Source organism: Camelina sativa, chromosome 12 (genome assembly GCF_000633955.1).
Source record: "Camelina sativa cultivar DH55 chromosome 12, Cs, whole genome shotgun sequence".
Taxonomy (NCBI): Eukaryota; Viridiplantae; Streptophyta; class Magnoliopsida; order Brassicales; family Brassicaceae; genus Camelina; species Camelina sativa.
In genome coordinates, this window is record NC_025696.1 from 3,008,380 (window position 1) to 3,031,618 (window position 23,239).

At 32.2% G+C, this 23,239-nt stretch overlaps 4 protein-coding genes and 3 long non-coding RNA genes across 8 annotated transcripts in view; 3 read left to right on the forward strand and 4 right to left on the reverse strand.

Moving 5' to 3' along the window:
• On the reverse strand, positions 1-846 carry LOC104733146 (UPF0496 protein At4g34320-like). Its single transcript, XM_019233745.1, has 2 exons — positions 817-846; positions 1-674 (listed from the first exon to the last, which is right to left on the reverse strand). The coding sequence occupies exon 2, from the start codon at positions 647-649 to the stop codon at positions 65-67; it is 585 nt and encodes a 194-aa protein (XP_019089290.1). The 5' UTR covers positions 650-674; positions 817-846; the 3' UTR covers positions 1-64.
• LOC109128053 lies at positions 4,187-5,148 on the forward strand. The gene is made up of 4 exons (XR_002034492.1): positions 4,187-4,313; positions 4,437-4,529; positions 4,622-4,972; positions 5,075-5,148. It is a non-coding gene; the product is annotated as an uncharacterized LOC109128053 (long non-coding RNA).
• LOC109128051 lies at positions 5,215-6,108 on the forward strand. The gene is made up of 5 exons (XR_002034490.1): positions 5,215-5,340; positions 5,441-5,501; positions 5,608-5,711; positions 5,854-5,964; positions 6,057-6,108. It is a non-coding gene; the product is annotated as an uncharacterized LOC109128051 (long non-coding RNA).
• On the forward strand, positions 6,207-13,856 carry LOC104729796. 2 transcript variants are annotated; one of them, XR_002034489.1, is made up of 8 exons: positions 6,207-6,315; positions 6,427-6,485; positions 6,597-6,649; positions 6,734-6,933; positions 7,024-7,184; positions 7,324-7,436; positions 7,519-7,672; positions 13,772-13,856. It is a non-coding gene; the product is annotated as an uncharacterized LOC104729796 (long non-coding RNA). The 2 variants fall into 2 exon arrangements; XR_002034488.1 differs by lacking the exon at positions 13,772-13,856 and having other exon boundaries at positions 7,519-7,769.
• Positions 13,086-16,969, reverse strand: LOC104729795 (UPF0496 protein At4g34320-like). Its single transcript, XM_019233750.1, has 3 exons — positions 16,748-16,969; positions 14,446-14,901; positions 13,086-14,259 (listed from the first exon to the last, which is right to left on the reverse strand). Exons 1-3 carry the CDS (start codon positions 16,750-16,752, stop codon positions 13,602-13,604), a joined length of 1,119 nt encoding a protein of 372 aa, XP_019089295.1. The 5' UTR covers positions 16,753-16,969; the 3' UTR covers positions 13,086-13,601.
• LOC104733147 (UPF0496 protein At4g34320-like) lies at positions 17,157-18,521 on the reverse strand. Its single transcript, XM_010452755.1, has 2 exons — positions 18,050-18,521; positions 17,157-17,896 (listed from the first exon to the last, which is right to left on the reverse strand). The coding sequence occupies exons 1-2, from the start codon at positions 18,519-18,521 to the stop codon at positions 17,256-17,258; spliced, it is 1,113 nt and encodes a 370-aa protein (XP_010451057.1). The 3' UTR covers positions 17,157-17,255.
• Positions 20,562-23,239, reverse strand: part of LOC104733148 (UPF0496 protein At4g34320-like) — a 6,455-nt gene continuing 3,777 nt past the window's right edge. Inside the window, exons 4-5 of the mRNA XM_019233466.1 lie at positions 22,884-23,238; positions 20,562-20,944 (exon numbers count right to left, since the gene is read on the reverse strand). Coding sequence (XP_019089011.1) covers positions 20,562-20,944; positions 22,884-23,238 — 738 coding nt within the window. The remainder of the gene's footprint in view (positions 20,945-22,883; position 23,239) is intronic.

The window sequence follows — 23,239 nt, forward strand, 5'->3', positions numbered from 1 at the left end:
TTGGAACATGTTGAAGAAGTCTTGGCCGAAAGGATTCTGTACGTCTTCGAAATTCTTCAGCTTTTCAAGTGTCTTCTTGTATCCGTTCCCACCTGCCAAAACCAAAAATATAAATCGAAGTGTTAAAAAGGTAAGAACGTTTTATTTTAAGTTTTCCCATTCTCTGTTTAAAACCACGAATAAAAGAGAGGAAAAAAATAAAAGTTTTGCCTTGAACAAGGCTCTCTTCTTCAAACTGCCGAAGAACACCAAGAATCAAGTGGTGATTACTAAGAACCCGCTGCAGGCTGTCCGCCAAAGCATCATAGAATTCGTGCGTCTTCAAACTAGTCTCAAAGTAATCTTCAACGAGCTCAAACATTTCTTTATCTTTCCATATGTCTTTCTTGCAATCCAAGATCACTTTCACAACTTCTTGGTTCATCTCCAACAAAAACTGCGTCACTTCTTTCAAGGAATCGAACGAGAGCGCTCGAACCTCAACGTCCTTAGCTAGTGTGCTTATCACGTGACTCGTCCGTGCGTGCATACGCGTGTCGAAAGACTGGATCTCCGTGTCTTCTTTACATGCAGCCTCGTACGCTCTCAGTTCCCTCGTGTAGACCTTGGCCGATGTCTTCATTGAATTTTTGCTTGTTCTGTTTCCCATTATTAACGCAGTTCCGAATTCGATTCTGAAGATGAATAAAACAGATCAACCAATGCGTTTAAAACATACAAATGCGACAGATTAAAAAAGAATCTATAGACTAAAACAAAAGGTCGAGACTGAGCGAAACGATTAGTGAGAAAAATATATAACTTAGTCGGGCGTACCAGAGGCAACAACACAGTAAAAGAAAACAGATTTGGAAGAGACAAAGAGAACACAAACAATTGTATACATATATATATATGTTGCATCATATACTAATTATGATAAATAGTGATTAATTTATGATATTTATCCATCTATATAACTAATTAATGTATATTAAGTGATTAATATATGTAAGTTGGGGTTTCCTTACATGTCAAAAAAGAAAGTTGGTTTTAAACATAAGATGAAAATAATAAGAATTCTAGATTGTATGATGTATATATATATTAACAAAAGTATAAAAGATATTGATATTTTCTAATTTACTCTTTATTTATTTAATTTGATATTAAATTTCATATCATTTTAAAAATCATATAAATCCATATCCCATAAATTAACAAAAATGTAAAAGCCATTGATATGTTCACAATTTTATATTAAAGTTGATATGTTATTTTATTAAATTTTTAAAATTAATTAACATATTATACTTAATTAGGTGTTTGATCAGTTTGAGTACTCCTATCACGTACAGTTCCTTTGCCCTAGCTAGTTTTCAGATCCCAAACTCATGACCTATAGTTTTGAGTTCCTTTTAGACTTTTAGTATATTACCCACTCTCATGCATATTGATAGGGATCAGGAGAATAAAAATTAGAAAGAAGTAGTGATTGCGTATAAGATATAGGTTACAGGGATCTGATTTTGGTAGTTTAGATAGCTTTATACTACGCATGTTTCTTTTTTCTACAAGTCTCTCCACTCCATAGACAGAAAAGGGAGGTGGAGTTTTTAGCTTTTGAATATGGTGTCGTCCAAGTGGCAGAGATATACTTCTCTTTGTGCTTGGAAATTACTGATACAAACGCATGGGCCGAAGCATTTAGTTACTGATCATAGTCTCAAATGTGACAAAGACTTGTCTACCGTTATTTTCAATCATTAAAGAATACGGAAATTACAAAAATTATCATAAATACTAATTTTGAATTATTGAACATCCCCTATACTAATTTTGAATTATTATTATAAAACGAGCATCCCCTACAAACGTCCCTACCTGCATCGAAATTAGTATCCAAATCATAAATACTAATTTTGAATTATTTAACTTGTTGATTAAGTTTAATTTTTAGTTTAATGAGAAGTATCAGTAGTTACACTGTAATAATTTATTTTCAGAAAACCTTATACTATAAGGCTTAACCCAAATGTTGAATAACTAACTTTTATAGTTTTATTCCATCAAAAGGCTCCTACGGCCAGAGAAACAGAGTATGGAAACGTCACTAACGCAACGTTACATCTTGAATAGAACAAACATTTTTTCAATAGACATTGAAACAAACAAACCCAATAAGATTATAGTAGTACTAGACTATTAGTCGAGACAACATTATTATTTAGCATTATTATTTAGACTGCGAAGAACAATCAAGGCTTTCTCGTCGATCGGCTCAAGTAAAGATTTTTGAATTCTTCTGTGCGGATAAGAGACGCTCATTTCTTTGAGGTGCAGATGCATTTCAACAAGGTTTTCAGAGGCAAACGTGACAGTATCTCCCTTTGTATATGTATAGGAAGTGCTTCGAAACTTGCCTCCACAGCCATTTCTCTTTTGTTTTGAACATTCTCCATTTTTCTCTCTTCTTCTCTCTAATGATAATTAAAATATGTTTGGTGACGAAAAACACATATGTATGTGATGTATTTATAGAGGAATGATTCTGATCAAGACTTTGTTACCAACGTTGTGAGAGGGTGACTTTAGTTTAACTTGTTGATTAAGTTTAACTTTTAGTTTAACGAGAAGTATCAGTAGTTACACGCGTTAAAGACTTACTAAAATTATTAGCCAATTAGAATATAGATTATTGGATACCAAGCATGATTTTTACAGAGTTTCTTTCATCCTACACGGTATTAGTAGTTTAGTTCTTTGAATACAATTGAATCGCACGTCAAAACATTAATATTCAAGTTATCTTTTTTAAAAAAGAGGTTTTCACTTTAATTTGTTTTGTACACAATTGCAAGAAAAATAAATGTTGTCACAGCTCAAAACTTACTCATTTTAATGACTAAATTAACAAGAGATGTTTTGGTGTTAAGCATGACTTGAAAGGTTTTCTTTCATCGTACATATCTACTCATCAATCCACAAAATCAGTGTAAAAATATAGAAAACACGTGTTAACCTTTTAAAAGGTTTTCAAATTTTCACTTTAATTCTTGGTACACAATTGTAAAAAGGGAGATTAATAATTTTTCTTCATTTTAAATCCGGCTACTCATTGAGGAATGTTATGATTCATGTTAAGATTTAAAATTTGAATAAAATGATGCAATGTTATTATTATTACTAAGAAATCAGCTCGCCCGGATAAGAGTGAAATTTTGAAAATTTTAACATTATTAAAAATCTGTTATTTATTTTTCTTCGTTATTGGGTAAGAAATATCAAAATATAACACTATAAACACTAAAAAAAGATTGTTAATGATCGAAAACAAAATTCCCCAAGAATTGTGATGGTTTTTGCTAAAGATTGATTTACTGTTCGGTGGCTACAGAGGCTAGCTAGAAACTACACAGGGGTTGAAAAAAGTGTTTGAATGAAAATGATTTCTGATTCACATATATTAAGCTGCATCAACTTGGTTTCTTCTTTCCCAAGGTTCCCTTCTCCAACATATCATATTCTTCCCTACGGCAATAAATTGTTTGTTGTGAGGTTAATTAAATTGGGTTCAGAAAATTGAAATCAATCACGTATTGGCTTCTTATTGCTTATCATCTCCGATTGTAACTTATGGTTTCAGTGATGCCTAATAGAAGATTTCAAGAGCGTACTTTAATGAGTTACAAAATTTTAGTGTGTTTAGGTATATTTAATCTTCTACTAGCTTCCAAATGGACATGTAACTTAATGGTTTGGGTTAGTATTGTTGTCAACTTGTAATCTTTTTGGTTCCACTTTTAATCTGCTTGAACGTCAAGCAAATACTGTAATAATTTATTTTCAGAAAACCTTATACTATAAGGCTTAATCCTAAATGTTGAATAACTAACGTTTATAGTTTTATTCCATCAAAAGGCTCCTACGGCCAGAGAAACAGAGTATAGAAACGTCATTAATGCAACATTGACAACTTTCTATTTGGGCCTATATTGGGCTTGTGTAATATATGTTGGGCTTTTATTAGCCTATGAAAGTGATTTACTATTAGGGTTATTTCCTTTTGCCTTTTTACATTACAACAAAAAGGAAAAAATAGGATTCCTTTTTCCTTTCTTTGTTTTCGCCTCTTTTGTTTATAAATATTTGACGACTCTCACTCAGTATCTGGACAACGCAAAATTATAGGGATCACAGACTCTTCAATTGAGAGAGAGAGAGAGAGTGAGCGACGAGAAAGAGTGAGCGACGAGAGAGAATGAGAGCGCGAGAGAGAGAGTTCGATTCTTCTAGTAGCGGCGGCGACATGAAGAACAAGTCAAGAAGACGAGGTAATCGTTTCGTGTTCTTCTTCGATTTTGANTTTTTTTTTTTTTTTTTTTTTTGCTTTTTAAAAATCAGAGTTTGGCTTTTTTAATAATGAGTTGTGTGTTCGATTTCGTGTTCCCAACCAGGAGGACGATGATTATTTACTCAGATTTATTTGTTTGGACGATGAAGATTCAGAACACCAAAAACGGTGTCCGTCTGTCCGACGTGCTCTTACAGTAAAAACAACATTAAACTGTTCGATTCAAAGAAGGTAATATCTAGGTTTTTTTTGCTTTCTTTCTAATTGTGTTGATTCTTGTCATTGCAGGGTAACAATGATTGTCCGAGTCTCATTCAGCAAAAATCATAGCCATCGCAAGGCCACGAGAGAAAGAGAGAGAGAGAGAGAGAGAGATATCTCTTTCTCAACTCTACAAATCGATTTTGATTATTCTCTTTCTACTATTACAAAGATGTGTGAATGTTTTGCTTTTGAAACAAACGCTCTGTTTTTGTTTATTAAATCAATTGGTTTGTTGCTTCTTTTGAGGTGTTGAAACGGAACAGGTGTGTGTTAAACTGTTAATGTGTTCCAACCCTGACGACGACGTTGACTCAGATCTTTTTTTCCAAGGACAGTACCAAGTATATTCAGACCTATAACGGTTGCCGGAGGAAGGTAACATATCGATAAGTCTTTCCTTGTCCGCTTCCATAAAATTGAGTCCAATTTGCTTTTTAATTCATGTGTTTGTTTATTACTTTTGTTTTGGTTTAACAGGTGTGTGCGTGCGTGTTCGTGTTCCAACTCTAATCTGAATGTTTTGCCTTTTACTCAGGCACGTCGTTCCATTACTCACAAGCACTTAGTACGTTTCAGTAGTCCCATCCATAAGTGAGATTGAGAATATTTGGTTTTGTTGTTGCAGCTTCTCTAGATGATGGAGATATATATTTATGGTGGTTCACTTCCTTCCCATTAATGTTTAGGATGATGCTGAGTTATGGACAAAAACGATGGCAAAGAAGTCCTCTTCTTATTGCTATGTAAGCCATCCTAAAGTTTTTTCCTTTTCTTTACTTTCTTCTGTTTCATGTTTTGTCTATCTCCCTTAACCAATACTTTTGTTTTGTTTTGAACAACAAGGTGCTACTGAAGTGTGAAGGATTATGACCTAAACCATGGAGTACTCCTCTTCTTGCTTTCTGTAAGTGATCTCAAATTCCTCCATGTTTTACTTTTCTTCTTCCTGTTTCAGGTTCATCCTTGACTACCCAATGACCCTTTTTCTTTTTTTTTTGTTGAACAACAAGGTGCTACTGAAGTTGAAACTCGACAAGGCACCAAAATTCAAAGAAGCACCCGTTGAACATTAAGGTACTTGTCATTCCCTCATCCCAACAATTCCCTTCCACAGGTTTAAACTCTATGATTCCTTAACTCTTCTGTTATCTTTATTTGGCTTGTGAATGTTTTTGTTTTTGAAATAAGAGTTTACCTTTTCTTTGTATATGGTTCTCTTAAATAATGGGTTTGTTGGTTTCTTTTGGGTGAAACAGGTGTGTGTTCGTGTGTTCCAGCCAGATTATTTGGAGGATGACGTAGATTCAGACCAAAAATGGTCGCGGGTGGTCGTTCTTACAGTGACAACATCAAACCGATTTTTAAAGGTAATACAGGTCTTTCTTCCCTTGTCCGCTTCCATAAAACTCACTCGAATTTGCTTTGTAATGGGTTTGTTTGTTTCTTTTGGGTGAATCAGGCGTGTGCGTGTGCATGTTCCAAATCTCATTTGAATTTTTGCCTTTACTCAGGCAAGTAGTTCCAATACTCACAAGCACTCGATACGTTTGCTTCAGTAGTCCCCATCCATAAGTGAGACTAAAACTTTTTGGTTTTGTTGGTGCAGCTTCTCTAGATGATGAAGGTATATGGAGGTTCACTTTCTTCCCATTGATGTTAAGGACGATGCTGACTTATGGACCCAAACGATGGAAAATAAATCCTCTTCTTATTGCTCTGTAAGTCATCTCAAAATTTTATTCTTTTCTTTATTTTCTTCTGCTTCAAGTTTATCTCTATCCTTTAACCAATACTCCCTTCTTTTTTCTTTTTCTTTTTTGAACAACAAGGTGCTACTGAAGTGTTAGGGATTTTGACCAAGACCATGGAATACCCCTTTTCTTGCTCTGTAAGTAATCTCAAATTCCTCTCAGATTTTCTTTTCTTTTCTTTGTCCTGTTTCGAGTTCATCCTTGTCTACCCAATGATTCTGTTTTTTTTTTTTTTGTTGAACAACAAGGCGCCATAATTGTCTCATGCCAAAGGCCGCAGTAATCATAAAAATGTATAAAGGTAGTTGACATTCTTAATAACCACCATGGTCTCACGTTCTTCTTATTATAGTATTTTTTAATGTGTTGATTTCTTTCACTGCAGGGAAACGAGTGTTAAATACTTGGCTAGCACTAGCAATATGATTCATCAAAATAAAAGCCATCACAAGGAAAAAGCTAAATAATGGAAAATTAAGACATGGAAGCCAATTATTGTTTCAAAATCAGCAAGGACTTCACCCCATAGCACCAGCTTTTGCCTGCACCACAAAAAAGTTTCCCAAATCTCTGCCATAATTCAAGGTAAATACCCTTCATCACTTTATAACAGACTCATAGCTTGATGGATCTGTTTTATTAGTGTACAAAGATTTCATTTTCTTATCGTTGCAGGGGCTTCATCTTCAAACAATTTCATTGACTAATCATAATGCAGAGACATCTTCAATAGCAGCTTCAACGGAAGTTTCTCAAGTGGAGAATCAAAATGTAGAACTCTGTGATTACTTTGAGGATTATGAAAGTTTAGACTACCTGGTATTTATACTTTAGAGGTAAGATTTATAAAGGTCTAGGTTTAAGATTGGATTTACGTAAAACAACATCAAATTGCTTGATTCAAAGGTAAATTAGGTCTTTGTCTTGTCTCTTGTTATAGTTTTTCTTCTAATGTGCTGATTCTTATCACTGCAGGGACACTGTTTGATGTTTGTCCGAGTCCGATGGCGACGAGAAAGACAGAGAGAGAGAGAGAGAGAGAGAGAGAGAGAGAGAGAGAGAGATGGAGAGAGCAAACAGACCTGAAGGTATCGTTTCTTTATTTTCTTCTGTTAGAAGTTTATCTCTATCCTTTAACCAATACTCCCTTCTTTTTTTTTGAACAACAAGGTGCTACTGAAGTTGGAACTCGACAATGCACCAGAATTCAATGTGTTGATTCTTTTCACTGCAGGGAAACGAGTGTTAATAACGTAGCTAGGTATCAAAGGCATCACAAGGCAAAAGCTAGATGATTTGTTATGACCAAATCTTCGTCTTCTCTGTAAGTAATCACAACACAAAGACCTGTTTTCCAAAATTAAAAATTGCGTAGTAATCTCTCAGTTCAAGAAATTTCATCTTTCATATAGATATATATGTTGGCATCATATACTAATTAATTTAAATAGTGATTAATTTAAATATTTATATAACTAATTAATGTATATTGAGTGATTAATATATGTAAGTTGGGGTTTCCTTACATGTCAAAAAAGAAAGTTGGTTTTACTTACATAAGATGAAAATAATAAGGACTAGGTTCGGACCCGCACGTACGTGCGGGGTTAATTTCAAAAACTAAATTTGTAATCAGATTTGCAATATAGAATGTATATACGGATTATTTTTGCAAATCTATTTTTAGTAGGGTTGGACTTTCGGGTAACCCGTTTAGGTTGGGATATTACCTGATCAAGTTTGGTTAAACGGGTTTTGAAAAATAGAATTATTAGGTATTTTTCAATATATGGGTTCGGTTTAAGTTCGGGTACTATCAGTTTTGGGTCGGTGAGGGTTACAAATTTGAGAACCGATTAGTACACCAAGTACCCAAAAATAATAACTTGATATAGCATTTATATTATAACTTTTGTTTTAAAAAAAGACATAAGAGTGTATGTAAAAAACTATAAAAATAATTAAAACATGTTTGATACAAATATTTCGGAGTGGATGTAATTCATGTTTCATCTTGTACCTGAATTCTAGTTGTATAGAGAATGCATTTCCAATAGTGAAGATTCTCGATATATGACATTTCTGATATTAGACAAAAAAAATTATTTCCGATTGAAAACGGGATGGAACTAATACAAAAATTACCAAAATACTATTTGGGACAGACACAAATATAGTTAATAGTATATTTCTATATCATATAATAAAACAATATTACAAAATTAGTTGACTTTTTTATTCTTATTATTTTATGTCTGGTTCATCTATATTGCATTACGTTTCTTTGTTTTTAAAATTTTAATATTGTAAAACACACTTTAATGCCTTTTAAAAAACATGTTACATATAAGATTGTAAGCGTCGATATAATTCAAAAATAAAATAATGTTTTCAAGGAAAATAAATAGATAATTCCATGTTCTAGAAATTGCTAGGCGCTAGTCGGGCGGTCAGGATGGGCCTAGCGCCTAACAAGAAAATCAGAGATTAAATGGGAATTAATCGGGGACTAGTTTTAGGGTTATTTTATTAAATGAATAATAAAATAAAAATATATAGTTTTAAATATATGTATAATTCTGTTTATGTTAAAATAAAAATATCAAATAAGATATAAAACTGTAGTATTGTCTTTAAAATTACGGTAAACACATAAAAACGTATTTTTTAAAAAAAAATTATGATTTTCATTAAAAGTTTGTACATTAATTATTGTAAAACATCATAAACTCTTAATTTAAATGTCCAAATAACAAAAAAAATATTTGATTTATATTTGGTTTTGAAAATAATCATTATATACAAAATTCAGCGGAAAGTAATCGGATTAGACGAGTTATAACCAAATTAAACAGGTATAATTGGATAATCGATGCTAGGTGGGGATTAGTCATTAATCGAGGCGGAGAGGGTGGGCCTAGCGATTTTGCGGGGCGTAATCGGTGTTAGACGGGGGTTTTTAAAACAGGAAAATTAGCTCAAAATAAAATAATAATAATACGTTCTAAAGGTATATCATTAAAAGTTAGATATAATAATTATTTATAATACGTTCTAAAGGTATATCATTATATATATAGGTGAGAGTTTATGTTGCTTTTAATTATAAATAGTAAGGATCACAAAGTTTCTTTTGGTTGCTTTGTGGTTATTTTCAGTTTTGGGAATTCTTGATCACAAATATTTCGTAGTGGATGTAATTATTTGATCGATTTATTAAAGGATAATTAATAAACTAATTTACAAACACAGTAACCACCATCAACATTATGCACACAAAAAAGGGTAGATTGTTTTTCTTATGAGAATTCTGTGTTTTTGTAAATATTATTTGTAGACAAAAAATCTTATATAATTTCAATATTGTTTTTAAGAAACAGTTGAGAACTTTATAACATAAAAACAGAAAAAAAATGAATAATAATGTGAGCAGAATATATAAGTCAAATTTCATTTTTGATGTCTCAAAATTTATTACAAATTTTAAGTAAAGTAAAGAAAAAAATGAAATGTCAATCCGAAACTAAAATAATTCCAAATGGCTCTTACCAATTTCAATTTTAGTCCCTCATGTATTTTTTCATGTAAACCTCTAATTTAAACAAAGTTCACAAAAGATAAATAGTTTTGATCATTCTAATTTTAAATTTGAATTTTGCACCCTTCTAAGATCTCTTGCTTTCAAAGTATACCGAGAACTTTCATGAACCAAGATCGAAATCATCCTCCGGTTTGTAAGCAATTTGTTAGAAAATATATATCAACGGTTGAAATTTGTTCTAATTTTTTTCTGCTTAAGAACATGTAAATACTATAGTAATAGAAATCCATAATATAAACCTATACAACTCAACTAATTACAGTGTCTCAGACTCTTGAAAATGAAAAAAAAAAATCAATAGATTATAGTTTCTCCATTCTCAAGTATGACATGCTTCAAAATCCTTCCTTTCAATTCACCTAATAGACAACATGTAACAATATAATCATGGAGCATAAAAATAATACACTATTATAGTTAATGTATATATCTACTAACATATAAAAACAAAAAAATAATTAAAAAAGAATGATAAGAAAAAATCGATTAGAAATATTTGATCCTTTCACCTGCACCATTATTTTAAAAGTTTTACAATCTTGAGTTTTATGTTTCACATGTTTCTGAAGAGTTCCAAATCTGAAACACTTAAAACCAATATGAAAAATAAAAGTTAGAAAATTCAAAACTCAAAACTTTGATGCTCGAAAACATATTTGTGAATGAATGAAATGGAAGAGTTTGATATGTCTTATATAGTGATTAGATTAGTTAGGATTTCCTAACACAAAATATTTTAATATATTAACACAAAAAGATATTCGTCATTATCTTCAATTTCGTTCATTTAAGTTTGATATATAGATTTTAGGAAAATAATAGAAAATCATAATTTAAATATATTTATTGTTTCCGTAAATATCTCAAAATATATAACTAAATTAAATATGTTTACATATATAAGTTTAAATTTAATTGCCCGATTTTGATAATAACAAATTTACTTTTTATAAATTTGAATTTTAAATTAGTTGTTTGTAATTGGATAGTTTCATTTAAATGCATTAAATAGTTTGATTGATTTTAGGGATTAAATATGCTTGTAGTTAGTATTATTATTTTACCCCTACTGGGTAGGATCTGAATCTTTTCAAACCGGATAGTAGGGGTGGACATTCGGGTACCCTTTCGGGTTTCGGGTCAGGTATTTCGGGTTTTCGGGTTTTCAGGTTTAGAAACATAAGACTCATTCGGATATTTTTAGATTTCGGGTCGGGTTCGGATAAACACCCATCGGGTTTAAGTATTTTCGGGTTTCACCCAAAGTCTCAAATTATATTTCGAGTTCGGATCGGATTTGTAATTTTTTAATCCAAACCAAAGTAAAAGATCCCTAAATCAATCCAAATTCATTAAAAATGATTATAATCATAAATAAATAAAAAAATCAAAGTTATCAAACCAAATTGAATTCATTAAAAGAAAAGGACAATTCTAAATAACAAAATATCAAATTCACAAGCCGATAATTTTTGACTTCTTACAATATCAAATTCAAAATTAAAACTATATAATTTATCTAAATTAACATATGAAAATTGACATATTTAAAAATGAAAACTAATTTATCTAGTAAGTTGTAATAGTGATTATAAAATTATTTGCAAAACTTGTAAATTAACTCAACCTATTGTTAAATATATATAACTTTGGATAGTTTTGGGTATTTGTTCGGGTGTTCGGATATACTCAATCGGGTTCGGGTACCCATTTCATTTATAAAAAGCATCCAATTGGATATTTTTAAAGTTCAGATTCGGGTTCGGATCGAGTATTTTTAATCGGGTTCGGGTTAAATTTTCGGGTTCTCATATTTTTCCCAGCCCTACCGGATAGCATAGGATCCACATATTTTTTATTTAACCCGACTACAAACGAACCGGATCACTTTAGGATCCGCGGGTTTTTAAGTTTTTATATTGACCAAACTACCATTTTTTTTTTTTGTTCTAACTTGAATGACATTACATTTAATAATAGAGAACTCTATGACTATATAGTGAAAAATATTTCTCTTTTAATATTATAAATATATTTAGCCAATTTGAAACTCTACATACACTTTTCTATATCTTTTAATATATAATCAAATTAATTTTTTTTACATGTATAAATTTTTGATTTTTAATTCTTTCTATCTATACTAATCATGATTAATTCTTAAATTTCGTTTAGGAAATATTGCAAAATCTAAACTAAATAATTATTTGTTTTTATCTAATTGTATTAAATTGATTTGTTATTTCTGTAAATATCTCACAATATGAAACCAAATCTAATATGTTTACATATTTATAAATATATAATTTTCAATTTTAATTCTTTGATTATTATGGAACCAAACTTTAATTAGCTTTCAAAGATATTGAGTAATTATCGGTTCTATTTATATGGCTGTAGAATTGAATTGTGATTTTCTTATATATAGAACAAATTGATTATATTCATTTTTTGAAAAAAATCTGTTTGTATACGCATCTATACTTAGGTTTTCATATTTTTAATAGTATAGATATATAGTTAATATATACTAAGGTTTTCTTTTTTTTTTCTGTTTTTTCCATATGTATTAAGATAAATTAATTAACATAGTTTTTTTTTGGTTAAGAAAATTTAAAAATCTAAAATAAAAGATAATATTCAAATATTAAATTAGATTTCTATAAATATCTCAAAATCTAAAACCATTTATATATACAATTTCAAATTTAATAATTTGCTTTTACGGTAACAACTTTAAACCATTTTGTTTACCATATATTGTTTATTTTTTTTTTTATTTTAATTATATAAGCAATTGGACCTGTTTGGTAACATGGATATATGATATGTTTTTTTTTCTTTCCAAAATCTTATTTTGTACTCCCCAATTAATAGTATAGATTCTAGATTGTATGATGTATATATTAACTAATTTATAAAAGATATTGATATTTTTACATTACTTTTTATTTATTTAATTTGATATTAAATTTCATATCATTTTAAAAATCATATAAATCCATATCCCATAAATTAACAAAAATTTAAAAGCCATTGATATTTTCACAATTATATATTAAAGTTAATATGTAATTTTATTAAAAAATTTAAAATTAATTAACATATTACCTAATTAGGTGTTTGGTCAGTTTGAGTACTCCTATCGCGTACAGTTCCTTTGCCCTAGCTAGTTTTCAGATCCCAAACTCATGATCTATAGTTTTGTACTTTTGAGTTCCTTTAAGACTTTTAGTATATTAGCCCACTCTCATCCATATTGATAGGTTATAGGGATCTGATTTTGGTAGTTTAATTAGCTTTATACTACGCATGTTTCTTTTTTCTACAAGTCTCTCCATAGACAGAAAAGAGAGGTGGAGTTTTTAGCTTTTGAATATGGTTTAGTCCAAGTGGCAGAGATACTTGTCTTTGTGCTTGGAAATTACTGATACAAACGCATGGGCCGAAGCATTTAGTTACTGATCATAGTCTCAAATGTGACAGAGACTTGTCTACCATTGTTTTCAATCATCAAAGAATAGAGAAATTGCAAAAATTATCATAAATAGTAATTTTGAATTATTGAACATATTGATAGTAAAACTCAAGATAGCTAGAATATGTACTAGTCTTTGTTTGTTTGTTTTGTTCAGTTGCTGCTACTAACATTTCAGGTATGATGCATGACCTTATTGAAAAACACCTCCCTTGCTTTTATAATATCTTTGCTACACAAATCAGCTCGATTCCCCAATTCTTCTATCTTCTTCTTAAACACCAAAAGAACCTTGTTAATCTCATGGATCTGAATCTTGATTGTATCATGATGCTCCACCGCAGTTTCCGCACTCGTCACCATCCTCTTGATCTCCTTGTCCAACTGTTGGATCAATAACCGGATATAATCCAAATCCTTCACTGCTACAAACGTCCCTTCCTGCATCGAAAAGAACACGTCTTTCTGTCCTTTAACTGCATTCTCATATTTCTTCCACAGCGAGTGGAGCCATTTCCCCATTGCACCCATTGGAGCTATGGTAGAAGCGAGAGCCGCAGCCACTGCAGTAGCCGCAATAGCCGCAGCCACAACAGAGCAGATGAGCAAAGTGGCGTAGATAGCCACGAAGATGATGCTGGCGATTTTTCGCCATGTGCGGATGCGCTTGAACTTATTGTCGAGCCTCTTCGTACGAATCTGAAGCTTCTCAAGCATCAGCATTTGTTGTTCGTAAACGATTTGGAACATCTTGAAGAAGTCTTTGCCAAAAGGAGTCTCTGCGTCTTTGAATTTCTTCAGCTCTTTAAGCGTCTTCTTGTATCCATTCCCTCCTGCCAACCAAAAAAACAGAAAACAAAGTGTTACAAAGTACGTAAAACATAAAAAATGAAAGTTACATAAGCATTTTTTCCCATCCTAGTATATTTAAGGTGGGTCAAAACCACGAAAAAAAAAGAGGAAGATATAAAAAGTTTTGCCTCGGACAAGTCTCTCTTCTTCAAACTGCCGAATAGCAGAAAGAATCAACTGGTGATTACTACCAACCAAACACACGCTTTCCTCCAAAGCATAACAGAAGTCGAGCGTCTTCGTGCTATTATCAAAGAAATCTACAGCGAGCTCAAGCACTTCTTTATGTTTCCATATGTCTTTCTTGCAATCCAATACAAATTTCATGACTTCTTGGCTCACGTCCAATAAACTCTCCGTCACTACTTTCAAGGAATCGAACGAGACCGCTCCACCCTCAACGTCCGTAGATAACGTGCTTATCACGTTACTCATTCGTGCGTGCATACGCCTGTCAAAAGACTGGATCTCCGTGTCTTCTTCACATGCAGCCTCGTACGTTTCAAATTCCGTTGCATAGATCTTAGCCGATGTCTTCTTTTTTTTTTTGGTATCAACAGCCGTTTTCTTTGAATGTTTGCTTGATCTGTTTCCCATTATTAACGCAGTTGCAAGTTCGATTCTGAAGATGAATAAGACAGATTTTCTTATAGTAAAAATGCGTTTAACATAGAATCTATAGACTAAAACAAAAGATCGAGACTGATAGAAATGATTAGTGAGAAAATGATAAACTTGTATACATATATATATACTTCATACTATATATATATTTACATATATTAGAGGAAAAATAATCTAATTTTAGATTTTAAAATTAACAAAAATAAAATAAAAGCTACTGATATTTTCATATTATTATTATTAATTAATTAGTATTATTATTAAAATTTAATTTGATATTAAAACTCATATCATTTAAAACTCACATAAATCCATATCTCTGAAAATTTTAAAGCCATTGATACTTGCCACAATTTAATTTTATTAAATGAAAATTTAGTTACTATAGTCTCTAATGTGAAAAAGATTCTTTCATTGTTTTCACTTTTCAATCATAAAAAGAATATAGAAATTGCAACAATTATCATAAACAGTAGTTTTGAGTTATTGAACATTGATTGATAGTAAAAACACAGAGAGAATCTGTACTATTATTTATAGTCTTCATCATTCAGGTGTTCAAGAAGAGAGAAACTGGTCTAGTTTTTTTGTTTGTGTTGCTCAGTTGCTGCTACTAGCATTATTAGGATGCTTGATGATCCTTTGAAGAATCACTGTCCTTGCCCTTCTAATATTTCTGCTACACAAATCAGCTTGAGTCCCCAATTCCTCTACGTTCTTCTTAAACACCTCAAGTTTCTTCTTGATATCATCAATCCCAATCTTGACTTCGTTATGTTCCACAGCGAACTCCGCACTCTTCACCATCCCGGTGATCTCAATCTCCTTCTCGATCTGGGGAGAAAGTTGAATCATTTAATAGAGATGGACTATCAATTGTAGAGGCCTTTGCTCCTGCCATGGAGGCTGCAAGAGATGGGTTTTCCAGTGAAGTTCACAGTGAATGGAAGAAGAAGAAACCTGCTGCTTTTTCTAAGCTCAGGACCGAGAAGAAATTTGAAGATGTTGTGTTGATTGAAGTTTTATAAGGCTTAAAACATGTCATGGATTCTCTACTAAAACAAGACAGAACGTGTACATAGGCTGATGCATTACATGATACAAATGCGGGAAGAGTTGACACAGAAGTTGAAGTATTACTTGACAAAGAGAATGAAGTATTACTTAATACAAATGCTGGTAGAGCAGAGCTTAAGTAGTATTTGGTGATTATGCTGACACAGTGATTAACACAAAGCCGAAAAGATAAGGTGTTGAATCAAGAACCTTGTTGTTAGATGTATCAGAGGTTGTATCAAACGTCTGAAGCAGTTCTTGTACTAGTCCGACGTTAATACAAGAAGTAGTACAAGAAGCTGAGTTGAAGAGTTTGAGTACAAAAGCTTAAGGCTGATTTGGACAAGCCAAGTGGCGGCTGCTTAGCTGAATGAACATCTTGAATGGAAGATTCAAGATGAGATCATGAAGAGAAACTTTTCTTATCCAAAAAGAAAAAGGAAAGTTCTCAATTTCCCTAGAGGGTATCCTTAGATGGTGTAAGCCTACTTTATTAGATAGGGTATCCTTAGAGGGTGTACGCCTACTTTATCAAAAGCCCATTAAAAATAGGATGAGATCGAAAAACAAAATCAGAGAATATAGATGTGACACGTGGCATTTAGATAGGGTATCCTTAGAGGGTGTAAGCCTACTTTATTATATTATGTTAATTTTAAGCTCAAGAACCTAAATTGAACAAACGAAAAAGCCAAAAAAGACACAATTTTTTCGATTCTCAATTCCGCCACATACTTGCATTACTCAATTCTGCCTATTCAAAATCGGCCCAAAACAGTGAAATTTACCTCATTTTCCTCTATCCAATGGAATTGAGGCGTCGAGAGTCACTTCGAGTGGGCTGAATAGAAATCTCGCGGAGTTGAACAGATAAGGGGGAGGGTGGGGAAGAGAGAGAGAGGTGAGGAAGAGGAGAAGACTGAAGTCGGAGATCCCGTCGGTTTCGGTTTGGGAAGGCGAGAAATTTTGTGTGACCCATACAGTTTCAAACCATTAACAAAAGGAAGAGATATGAGACAAACGTCTAGTTTTAGGACATTAACAATAGGCTGAGATACGAGATAAATGTCGAGTAAAAGCCCATTAAAAATAGGATGAGATCCAAAAAAAAATCAGAGAATATAGATGTGACACGTGGCATTTAGATAGGGTATCTTTAGAGGGTGTAAGCCTACTTTATTATATTAGATAGGAGTTTTGAATTATTATTGAACATATTGATAGTAAAACTCAAGATAGCTAGAATATGTACTATTCTTTGTTTGTTTGTTTTGTTCAGTTGCTGCTACAACCATTTCAGGTATGATGGATGACCTTATTGAAAACCACCTCCCTTGCTTTTATAATATCTTTGCTACACAAATCAGCTCGATTCCCCAATTCTTCTATCTTCTTCTTAAACACCAAAAGAACCTTCTCAATCTCATGGATTTGAATCTTGACTGTATCATGATGCTCCACCGCAGATTCCGCACTCGTCACCATCCTCTTGATCTCCTTGTCCAACTGTTGGATCAATAATCGGATATTATCCAAATCCTTCACTGCTACAAACGTCCCTACCTGCATCCAAAAGAACATGTCTTTCTGTCCTTTAACTGCTTCATATTTCTTCCACAGCGAGTGGAGCCATTTCCCCATGGCACCCATTGGCACTATGACAGAAGCGAGAGCCGCAGCCACAGAAGGAGCCGCAATAGCCGCAGCCACAACAGAGCAGATGAGCAAAGTGGCGTAGGTAGCCACGAAGATGATTTCTCGCCATGTGCGGATGCGCTTGAGCTTAATGTCGAGCCTCTTCGAACGAATCTGAAGCTTCTCAAGCATCAGCATTTGTTGTTCGATTTGGAACATCTTGAAGAAGTCTTCGCCAAAAGGAGTCTTTGCGTCTTTGAATTTCTTCAGCTCTTTAAGTGTCTTCTTGTATCCGTTCCCTCCTGCCAACCAAAACCAGAAAACAAAGTGTTACAAAGTACGTAAAACAAAAATAAAAGTTACATAAATATATTTTCCCATCCTAGTAATTTAAGGTGGGTTAAAACTTAAAACCATTAAAAAAAAAAAAAAGAGGAAGATATAAAAAGTTTTGCCTCGGACAAGGCTCTCTTCTTCAAACTGCCGAATAGCAGAAAGAATCAACTGGTGATTACTACCAACCAGACACATGCTTTCCTCCAAAGCATAACAGAAGTCGAGTGTCTTCGTGCTATTGTCAAAGAAATCTACAGCGAGCTCAAACACTTCTTTATGTTTCCATATGTCGTTCTTGCAATTTATTACCACTTTCACAACTTCTTGGTTAATGTCCAATAAACTCTCCGTCACTACTTTCAAGGAATCGAACGAGAGTGCTCGACCCTCAACGTCAACGCCCGTAGATAGCGTGCTTATCACGTTACTCATCCGTGCGTGCATACGCCTGTCGAAAGACTGGATCTCCGTGTCTTCTTTACATGCAGCCTCGTACGTTTTAAATTCCGTTGCATAGATCTTAGCCGATGTCTTTTTTTTTTTGGTATCAATAGCCTTTGTCTTTGAATGTTTGCTTGATTTGTTTCCCATTATTAACGCAGTTCCAAGTTCGATTCTGAAGATGAATAAGACAGATTGTCTCAATAGTAAAAATGCGTTTAACAAATAATCTATAGACTAAACCAAAAGATCGAGACTGATAGAAATGATTAGTGAGAAAAAGATAAACTTAGTCGGGCGTACCAGAGGAGGCAACAACACTGTTAAAGAAAACAGATTTGGGAGAGACGAGAAATAAACTTATACTATATATATACTTCATACTATATATATACATATCTATAACTAATATATTAATATATAATTAGTGGTTAATATACATATATTAGAGGAAAAATAATCTAATTTTAGATTTTAAATATTAACAAAAAAAAAGCTACTGATATTTTCATATTATTAATTATCATTGATTAGTATTATTATTAAAATTTAATTTGATATTAAAACTCATATCATTTAAAAACTCACATAAATCCATATCTCTGAAAATTTAAAAGCCGTTGATACTTGCCACAATTTTATTAAATTAAAATTTAGTTACTATAGTCTCTAATGTGAAAAAGATTCTTTCATTGTTTTCACTTTTGAATAATAAAAAAATATAGAAATTGCAACAATTATCATAAACAGTAGTTTTGAGTTATTGAACATTAAATGATAGTTAAAACTCAGAGAGAATCTGTACTATTATTTATAGTCTTCATCATTCAGGTGTTGAAGAATGAGAACTGCTAACTTATCTTTTAAGCAGTTGATAAGTCTTTTCTCATGGAAATGTGCTTGTTTCATAACTTTATCATAGTGCCAGTTTCATGTCCCATGAGTGTTATGAGCCAAAGCCTTGGCCTTAGATCTTGTTATCACACCTGTTGCTTAAACTTAAGAACAATAGATTGAAAACTAACTTCCCTTTTAACCCAAGTCTCTCTTTGGAGAATTAGGTTAATTGTTGGAAGCTTAAAATTCTCATTAGCATAAGAGGGTCCTTATATAGGACCTTACAAACCGACCTATGTCTATCAAAAGAAAATTATGAAAACTTTAAATCTAACTTAAAAGGAATAAAGCCATAATTATATAATCCTAATAATATATCAAAAGCCTATGATCGTATCATTACTCCCCTCCTCCACTTGAAGTTTGTCCTCAAGCTTCAGCTCATGGCATGTCCTCCTCTTTAATTGGTTCGTCGTCCTGATTAGCTCCATCATTGACAACCGTGATTTGAAAAAGGACTGGTTTGCAAACATGCCATCGTGTGAAGAATTCATCACACTTGAAGCATAGACCTTTTGCTCGTCATTCCGCCATTTCTGTGTGGAATTTATTCAAAAATAGTTGTGGTTTCTCTTCTGTTTGTTGGGGCAACTGAGCATCTTTGTCTTTTCCACCCTTGGAACTCTCACGATTTCCTGTCCTAGGGAACAAGATCGAGTGTTGAGCTATTGGTGCCAAATGTCCTCCAAACGTCTGTCACTAAAACAAAAGGTCGAGACTGAGCGAAACGATTAGTGAGAAAAAGATATAACTTAGTCGGGCGTACCAGAGGCAACAACACAGTAAAAGAGAACAGATTTGGGAGAGATAAAAGAGAACACAAAAACTTGTATATATATATATATATAGAGAGAGAGAGAGAGAGAGAGAGATGTATATGTTGCATCATATACTAATTAATTTATAGTGATTAATTTATCCATCTATATAACTAATTAATGTATATTGAGTGATTTATATATATGTAAGTTGGATTTCCTTACATGTCAAAAAAGAAAGTTGGTTTTACTTACATAAGATGAAAATAATATGAATTCGAGATTGTATGATGTATATATATACTAACAAAATTTTAAAAGATATTGATATTTTCTACATTACTTTTTAGTTTATTTAATTTGATAAAAAATTTCATATCTTTTTGAAAATCATATAAATCCATATCCCATAGATAAACAAAAATATAAAGATACTGATATTTTCTATACTACTTTTTATTTACTTAATTTGATATTAAATTTCATATCATTTTAAAAATCATATAAATCCATATCCCATAAATTAACAAAAAAATTAAAGCCATTGATATGTCCCTGGCTGCATCGAAGTGATCACGTCTTTATGTTCTTTGAGTGCTTTCTCATAGTTCTTCCACAGCAAGTCGATCCATTTCCCCATGGTACCGAGTGGCACTGGAGCAGCGAGACCCGGAGCCACATGAGGAGCGGACATAGCCGCAGCCACAACAGAGCAGATGAGCACCGTGGCATAGGTAGCCACGAAGATGATGCTGGAGCATGTGTCGGGCTTGTTCCTACGAAGCTGAAGCTTCTCAAGCATTAGCATCTGTTGTTTGTAAACAGATTGGAACATGTTGAAGAAGTCTTCGCCAAAAGGATTCTGTGCGTCTTCGAAATCCTTCAGCTTTTCAAGTGTCTTCTTGTATCCGTTCCCACCTGCCAAAACCAAAAATATATAACAAATAATTAAAAAGGTAAGAAGTTTATTTTAAGTTTTCCCATTCTATGTTTAAAACCACAAAATAAAAGTTTTGCCTTGAACAAGGCTCTCTTCTTCAAACTGCCGAAGAACACCAAGAATCAAATGGTGATTACTACGATCCAAATGCATGCTGTCTGCCAAAGCATCATAGAATTCTGCATCTTCAAATTAGTCTCAAAGTAATCAAACATTGCTTTATCTTTCCATATGTCTTTCTTGCAATCCAAGATAACTTTCACAACTTCTTGGTTCATCTCCAACAAAAACTGCATCACTTCTTTCAAGGAATTAAACGAGAACGCTCGAACCTCAACGTCCGTAGCTAGTATGCTTATCAGGTGACTCGTCCGTGCGTGCATACGCGTGTCGAAAGACTGGATCTCCTTGTCTTTTTTACATGCAGCCTCGTACGCTCTCAGTTCCGTCGCGTAGACCTTGGCCGATGTCTTCATTGAATTTTTGCTTGTTTTGTTTCCCATTATTAACGCAGTTCCGAATTCGATTCTGAAGATGAATAAAACAGATCAACCAATGCGTTTAAAACATACAAATGCGTGCACAGATGAAAGAAGAATATATAGACTAAAACAAAAGGTCGAGACCGAGCGAAACGATTAGTGAGAAAAAGATATAACTTAGTCGGGCGTACCAGAGGCTACAACACAGTAAAAGAGAACAGATTTGGGAGAGACAAAAGAGAACACAAAAACTTGTATACATATATATATATAGAGAGAGAGATGTACATATATATGTAGCATCATATACTAATTATTTTAAATAGTGATTAATTTATCCATCTATATAACTAATTAATGTATATTGAGTGATTAGTATATATGTAAGTTGGATTTCCTTACATGTCAAAAAAGAAAGTTGGTTTTACTTACATAAGATGAAAATAATATGAATTCTAGATTGTATGATGTATATACTAACAAAATTTTAAAAGATAATGATATTTTCTACATTACTTTTTAGTTTACTTAATTTGATAAAAAAATTCATATCATTTTGAAAATCATATAAATCCATATCCCATAGATCAACAAAAGTTTAAAAGATACTGATATTTTCTATATTACTTTTTATTTATTTAATTTGATATTAAATTTCATATCATTTTAAAAATCATATAATTCCATATCCCATAAATTAACAAAAAAAATTAGAGCCATTGAATATTAGTCACAGTTTTATAGTATGTTCTCTTATATTTGCTACACAAATCAGCTTGATGATTCCCCAATTCTTCTATTTTACATACTATATATATATGTACATATATATATATATAACTAATATAGGAATATATAATTAATATCACATATATTAAGAGGAAAATAATAAAAGTTCAAGATTAAATAATAATAAAATTACATATATATATATATAAGAGGAAAAATAATAAGAATTATAGATTTTAAATATTAACACAAATTTAAAAGCTACTTCTATTTTCACATTATTATTATCATTAGAATTATTAATATTATTTGATTTGATATTAAAATTCATATCATTTAAAAAATAATAAAAATACATATATATATATATCTCTGAAAATATAGAAGCCATTGATACTTGCCACAATTTTATTAAATTAAAATTTAGTGTATAGTCTCAATTCAAATGTGAAAAAGATTTGTCTTCCATTGTTTTCACTTTTCAATCATAAAAGGAATATAGAAATTGCAACAATTATCCNTAATTTACTTGTATTCACAGAAAATTTTTAATTTCCATCCCAGGATTTCAAAATTAGAAATGTCAATTGAGAATACATTTTCATATGAGTAAAACGGGATTAGGACAAGACAATATGAAACTTTATTTTTCCTGTCCCTAATTTATTATAAATATTAAGAAAATAAAGTTCATAAAAAGTGTTACCTTGAACAAGGCTCTCATCTTCAAACTGCTGAAGAGCAACAAGAATCAAAAGATGACTTTCACGAGCTCGTTGCAAGCCTTTCTCCAAAGCAGCACAAAAATCAAGCGTCTTCAAGCTGTTCTCAAAGTAATCTTCGACGAGCTCAAACATTTCTTGATTCTTCCATATGTCTTTCTTGCAATCCAATATCACTTTCACAACTTCTTGGTTCATCTCCAACAAACACTGCGTCACTTCTTTCAAGGAATCGAACGAGAGCGCTCGAACCTCAACTCCCGTAGCTAGCGTGCTTATCACGTGACTCGTCCGTGCTTGCAAACACGTGTCGAAAGATTGAAGCTCCGTGTCTGCTTTA